Genomic DNA, 7,534 nt, shown 5'->3' on the forward strand with positions numbered 1-7,534 from the left:
TTTATATGCTTTAAGATTAGATTAGACCGATACAAGTTATAAAATATATATCTATGACATAAATTAGATTACATTTATCAGATCAAATAAATTATAACTATAACCCTAGTTATGAAAAGATCAACCCTCAATTACCCAGAAGAATTTCTCTAGATTGCATTGATTAGATTTTTATTAGGCTCAGCTATATGTACTCTCTATTTGAGTATCCATATTCTCGTCCGAGTGTTCATATACTCTGATTGAGTACTCATATTTCCTAATTTAATATTTATGCTCCCTAATTGAGTATCTATACTTTTAAACGTTGAAAACTTAGAAATATTTCTCGTTACATTTTGTTAGCATGATAAATCAACTAATGCAGTGTGCACATTAGCAGTGTAGTTAGAAGCGTGTATAAGTTAGCAGTATTGTTAGAAGTTTCCTAAAGTTGAAGCTGTTATAACATCTAAGGTTGTTAGCAAGTTAGTTTTGATTAGTTGTTCAGTTAAGGTTGCTGCACTAGTAGTTAAGAGCTGCAGTATATAAGAAGCACCAATCTTGTACTCATTTGTGTATTCTGATATTCAATATACAAGTCTATATTATTCTGGTTACCCATTTCTTAACATGGTATAATTCGCCAAACGATCCTGACCTTGTAGTTCGTCAGCTGCATCCTCCTCCTCCTCCGTTGCCGCCGGCTTCCGTTTCCAGCGCAGTATAAGTCGGCGTACGGAGACTAAACTGTAAATCTCGCACATACAAAGCAATGAGAAGAAAGAAAACACTCCAAAATGCTGGAGCTCAGGCTGGTTCAAGGTTCGCTTCTAAAGAAAGTATTGGATGAGATTAAGGGCTTGGTCAACAATGCGAACTTCGACTGTTCGACGACCGGATTCTTGTTGCAGGCGATGGATTCGAGGCACGTGGCGTTGGTGGCTCTGTTGCTCAGATCGGAAGGGTTCGAGCACTATCGCTGCGATAGGAACCTATCAATGGGGATGAATCTCGGTAACATGTCCAAGATGCTAAAATGTGCCGCTAATGATGACGGTAGCGATACTGTTGCTTTCATATTCAAGAACCCAAAACAAGATAAGATAGCAGACTTTGAGATGAAGCTAATGGATATTGATAGCGAGCACCTTGGAATTCCAGATGCTGAGTACCAAGCTATTGTTAGGATGCCTTCTTGTGCACCGAATGTAACTGCCCAGAAATTATTCAATGGAAAGCCTGTTAGAGTTACAACCGAGAAACTGCCCGAAAGTTCCTTGCGGCCAAGTTGTTGAGTGCTTCTTCTCCACCTTCGTTTGTTGTTCCTGGAGAAACCAAGTTTTCAAGACCCGCTAGTGTTGCTTTAACTTCACCAACCAGAGAATTCCCCATCTTTAAGCTCTGATGCCCTGCAAGATTGTCCAAGAAAGCAATCCAATATGTTCATGCTCCCTCCAACTCTATTGAAACGGTAACAAAGCAAAGGGTGGATGTGAGCGAGAATTTGACCCTCGAGGCCATGAGGTACTCGTTAATTCGACAAGAGGACAACATAATCTATAGCCTTCTGGAGAGAGCTCAATACTGTCATAATATGAGTACGTATGACCCCTTGTTACCTGACCCCTTGTTACCACCTTATTACCACCTTTGACATATCCTCAGCTTCGAAATTGATTTTGAAAAGCTTGTAATTGATTCTGAAACCGGAAGACACTTCCTCTGGATCTTCTTTTCTGGTCTTGTATAATTGAAAGAGCAATGAAGAAGAAAGAAATGAAGGTGAATAAGAAGAACGAAAGGAAGCATCGGCACTTTCGATTCAACTGAACGGAAGGAAGCATCGACACTTTCAACTCAAGAAGAACGAAAGGAAGCATCGGCACTTTCGATTCAAGTGAACGGGATGAAGCATAAGCACTTTCGATTCAATTGTTCATCTTTTCATCAAGAAGGTTGAATGTTAGAAATTAGTTGTAATTTTTTTTCATCAAGCAACATTTGAAGTGTTTCGTGGAAAGATTGGAGTGCAAGTGTGTTCATGGTCAGAAGAGGAGAAGAAGAAGAAGTAGAGGGAATGTTAGCATGATAAATCAACTAATGCAGTGTGGACATTAGTAGTGTAGTTAGAAGCGTGTATACGTTAGCAATATTGTTAGAAGTTTCCTGAAGTTGAAGATGTTATAACAGCTAAGGCTGTTAGCAAGTTAGTTTTAATTAGTTGTTCAGTTAAGGTTGTTGCACTAGTAGTTAAGAGCTGCAGTATATAAGAAGCACCAATCTTGTACTCATTTGTGTATTTTGATATTCAATATACAAGTCTATATTCTTATGGTTACCCCTTTCTCAACACATTTGAATATCCCTAAATTGCTATGAAATGTATAAACAACCTTTAGAAATGCCCATAATTCATAAAATGACTGAAATACTCTTAAATTGTATACATTAACAAAATATCTTTTGTAGGTAAGAATCCATAAAAGTGTCTTTAAATTTACATGTATTAAAAAAGAGTGATAAATCGATGACGTGTAAGCTATTTATCATGTCGAATGGTAAGTTAAAGGAAAATTAGGATTGAATGCGAGTAATGATCCATTAATGAATAATCAACTCAAGTTGAGTATCGTGGTAAGTGAATAATGTACTATATAGGTAACGATAATGCTTAATGTCTTATACATCATAAAATACTAAAGAACTAAGTTATTCTTATTAACGTTATAGACAAGAGAACGAGTTATGTAGTGAATAAATAGGAAACAACCTTAATTGATTTTATTCGTTGTAATACATGTATAATCAAGTTACCTTGTCGGTCTTGTACGACAATGATTGATGTGTGTGACCTATAAGAACCAATTCATGATATGGCTTTGTGTGATGATTATTGTTGTATATCCATGATAATTGACTTGATTACTGTAGTGATACCGAATTAATGTTATATGAATTGCGAGTGAGAATTATATCGAGACATATGTAAGACTAGATTTCTCTCTATGATTTATACATGATGGCTATTAAGAAATTAATGGATCATTTGTTATGATCGATTGGAATTGTACCGAGACATATTTGATAACGAGTTCTTCATTTCAGTTAGTATTCGACTGCTATTGTAATATTGGGTGCTACCATTATGTTATGCATATGATGATGTATGACTTGTATATTGTGGAGACTAGAGACTGAAATAAGTTCATGTATAGGCTCTTAATTACGGATTATGAAAAGTATAAGACTAATATTATTGTGAAAAAAAGTTGTTAAACCTTAAGCATGTAGTGTTGGATTATGAATCATGCATGTACTTATTGTTTATTATTATTTTACTACCATGATTACGTTTATAAGATTCATGATGTATACAATATATTATTGATACACTATTATGCTTGTAAATGATATGTTTATAAGATTCATGATGTATACATTAGATTATTGATACACTATTATGCTTGTAAAGTTCAATGAAATTTGGATGTATTCGTTAACATATTAGTACGTAGTTTGAGGAGCACTGTCATAGTAGAATTTCTAACACATTTTCACCAAAATACAATACTATTACTTAAAGTGGACACATGTACTCATAGGATCCTTGTTTATGTATTTGATTTGTAAACTCCAAGTTTTGTAATATTTTGGTTTAAACTAAAGTGTCATTGAGCTACGATTTGTATAATTGTTTAATAATTGTTATGAATGTTATATTTAGATAAATCATATTATATATTAAAATGAAATAAAAATAATTTTAAAATACAATCTTTTTTTGAAAGCACATATAAAAATTAAATTACATTCCAATGTGATATCTTAGGGGTATCGACGATAATCAAATTTGAGATGTCACATAGTGACATGGGTTGAGATTATACATATAAAAGAAAAATACTATTAATGTTTTCCTTAAATTTAATATATTAAATTTTAAAATAAAAAATAAATTAGCAATTAAATCATTCTTAACTAGGAACCAATTAAACAACACTTAGAAATAATTATTAATCAACACTTAAACCTATGGGATTTATAAAAAAAATGAATAGTTAAAAGGTTAAAGTTGAGAAGAATGGAAGAGATTGTTGGAGGGAATACTTGAATCAAAGACCGCATTTGATGTCAATCACAATGATTGAGAATGCTCGGAAATCCATACATACTCCAAAGCATAATAAGAGACTAAAGACCCGCACTCTCCTTTTAAGGGAGTCCCATCAGCTCAGAACTATTAACGATGGTGGATCCAGTTCCACCAAAAAGATTATAATTGGTTTTTACTTTTTTGAAAATTTTCCTTCATGCAAAATGATCAGTAAACAACTTTAGGGCTTTGTTATCCCTTTATGGTACAAATTAGTAGGGAAAAAGATTTAATTGAAAGCAAGACTAGCCAAAAAGCAAAAAGAAATTGAAAAGAAAGAGTAGTTCAGGGGTGTAGAAAAAAATTTAGGGGAATAATAGGAGTAGAATGAAAGCAAACAATGTATGTAAAATCATTTGGTTACAACTAAATTTATTAACCCTAGCTTTCTCTCTTTTTCTTTTCAATATTTTTATGTCGTATTTTTTTAATTTTTATTTATTTGGCAGCTGCACCAATCTTAATATTAATTGTCGACCATCGATTATTATGAGTTCTCTTGTTTTTTTATTTCTTCTTTTTTTTCTTAAACTTTTTTAATTTTAAATAAGAATCACTGCCATTGTAACGCTTTTTCTCTGCTCTTATGGCAATCATTTTCTCTGCTCTTATGACAATAATTTTCTCTGCTCTTGCGGCACGATCTTTATGGTTCTTTGGTACATTTTTACATACTTTTATGGTTGTTTTGGTGTTCATACAAAAATCATTACGACATTTATTTTCTGATTGGTTTGTCGATGATCACATATAGTCAAATCCCCTCTTTCGTAAAAGGTTGTTTGCCGATATAATCAAAATTATGTAGCTAAAAAGCCTACCAGATTATTTGGTTCGCTCTCCCGTACTCATTTATCACTTTGTAAAGTGTCTCATTCGACAGAGAAGGAATTTTTTTATCAAGGTTACTAGGTTTTTTTTATGTTGGTCATCATTCTCAATATAAGGTTTTGTTTTCTTCTTATCTTTAGGTTAATATTTTGTTTTTATACGAATATTTTGGTGACTATTGTCTCAAATTTTCTGTTTATATTTGGGTGTGTTGAAATTCCATTATTTTGTTAATAAAATTCAGTTGTGATTGTTTTAAATAAATCTATTAACTTGATAAATTATTAGTTGCTTTTTTTTATCACAAATATAGAGAAGAGATTTAGTAAAATAAGACATAAATCGTCACCATGAATGGATCGAGGAATTGGGAGATCATTTTCTTTTGAAAATTTCAAATTTTTATATAATTTAAAAATTTATTTGTATATTTTAATAAATAATCTATTTTGTCTCTTTAAATTTTATAAATTCATTTTTTAATATAAAATTATGTGTTGGACCATTATTCATGTAATTGAACTAAATTTCATTTGTTTTATTGAAGACAGTTCCGGGTCCCTGATTCCATCTATCTTTGCTTTGCTTCTTTAAATAAATGAGACTTGAAGGATATAATAATGAGTGGGACTTGGTGCCCGTGACTACCTTCTTTATTATTTCTCTTTTACATTAGTTTTATTTAGGGAGGACAATTTCACCCGCATTTGACGGTTTTTGATCTGACTTTATCGGGTTAGATATTTTTTGAAAAAGGTTTGAGTTCGGGTCGAGTCGGATAATTTAAGGGGTGAAGTCAGGTCAGATTCGGGTACAGAGTGAAGAAACTCTGACCCGATCGATGATAATAATGTAATTTCCTTAAAAAAATTTATTATTTTTAATTAAATCCTTAATTCATATCGGGTCTGGTCAGGTCAGATTTATACTCCAAAAAATTGGCCGGTTGGATCAGAATCAAGTGGATGATATATATTTTTCGGATCGGGTCAATCGGATGTAGGATATAAATTTTTTAAGTTGGATCGGATTCAAGTGGAGGTGCATATTTTCGAGTTGGGTCGGATTGAAAAAAACCCGACCCTAGATCCGTTGTCATCCTTAGTTTTATTTTATATTTTTATTGCTGTTTAAAAGTTAGATCAGCACCAAAAGCATGGTTTATTTACCTTTAGAAAACAGCTACGACTCTTTCATAAAATGGGGTCCAAATGACGTTAATTCCATTTGGACAAAACACCCGTTTGTTTTTCAAACATGACAGTTTTTGTATGGAACGAGATGAATGCACCTAATCCAAACATTTTTACCCTCTTTGCTGATTTAATTTTTTAGGTCTACTTTAAATCACTTTGTAAAGGTAATTAAACGAGAATCATCTGTCGTATAAAAAAGGACACTTTGAATAGTAATGATAGTGCTCTTTGAATAGTAAGTAGTTTGAATAGTGCTCTTTGTATCCGTGTCCAACATCAAATATATTTTTAAATTCGTCGATTATTTTTAACCTCTCAAATTTTATAAGTTGATATTCTAACTTGAAATCTTGTATTCACTCTCCTCACTGAACGCAATGAATAGCATAAGAATATATGAAAAGACAACATAGTTGATGGTTGGTGTTAGACACGAAGGCAAAAATTTATATTTAGATGTGTGAACTTAAGAAGTTATATTATAAAATTTTAAGGGTGCAAAGTTATAAGATTTTATAGATATAAAATTTGATAATTAGTAGAAAACACATAAAAATAAAAAATATAAAGGAATTTAAAAATTTGAGGGATGCGAGCGCACTCTAATATCCCTCTATCCATCCCCTTGTTGGTGTTTATCGCTAGTATTGTCCTATTGCTCAAATAGGGTACAGTGAGGTCGTAGTTGTGAATGTTGGTGTTTCTTTTCTCTAGAAAACAGCATTAAGTGAGGTGGCTTGGGTTGTCTTCTTTTTGCCGGGAGAAATGGTTTAAATTGGGTGGCCTTATTCCCCTCTCCTTACCTCATTTTGTTTTATTTTTTAGGGTGTGTTTAGTTCGAGGAATGTGAGATTCTCACGAGAATGGAATCCACATTCTCCCATTTGGATGGTCGGGAATGTTATTCCCGGTAATCTTACATTACCAATAGTAGATTTTTTGGGGTATATTACCGAGAATATCATTACCTCCCTTTCCTTAGGTATTGTTGGATTACCGGTGTTTTGCACTAAAATACCCTTATATTTTTTTTCAAAAATATCCTTATTATGTCATTGAATAATAAAAATTCTACGAATATTAAATTACAAATTTATCCTTAGACTATTTTAGATTTACAAAAAAATATATAATTAAAATTTTATATGAAGTTCAGGGGGTTAAAATAAAATTTTACCCTGTCATTAAATCTTTTTATATTTTCAAATTTGTAAAAAAAATTATATAAATTTTATGAATTTAAATTTTTTAAAGAAAATATATAAATATTTTCCAACTTGTTAAAAAACAAATATATAATAAGGATAATTTGGTCAAATATACATTCCAATAATCTTTTATTCCTTTAACCAAACACGGTAATTTTACATTC

At 31.9% G+C, this 7,534-nt stretch overlaps 1 protein-coding gene across 1 annotated transcript; it reads left to right on the forward strand.

Annotated features, from left to right (window-relative positions):
• The first annotated feature begins 754 nt into the window (after nt 1–754).
• Nucleotides 755–1,277, forward strand: LOC120171821 (proliferating cell nuclear antigen-like). The gene has a single exon (XM_039179461.1). It carries the CDS (start codon nt 780–782, stop codon nt 1,275–1,277), a length of 498 nt encoding a protein of 165 aa, XP_039035392.1. The 5' UTR covers nt 755–779.
• The last annotated feature ends 6,257 nt before the right edge of the window (nt 1,278–7,534 follow it).

Source organism: Hibiscus syriacus, unplaced genomic scaffold (assembly GCF_006381635.1).
Source record: "Hibiscus syriacus cultivar Baekdansim isolate YM2019G1 unplaced genomic scaffold, ASM638163v2 tig00111837_pilon, whole genome shotgun sequence".
Lineage (NCBI taxonomy): Eukaryota > Viridiplantae > Streptophyta > Magnoliopsida > Malvales > Malvaceae > Hibiscus > Hibiscus syriacus.

Bases quoted from the DNA above. Each gene is read 5' to 3' on its own strand.
- LOC120171821 (XM_039179461.1), top strand. From the start codon at position 780: ATGCTGGAGCTCAGGCTGGTTCAAGGTTCGCTTCTAAAGAAAGTATTG.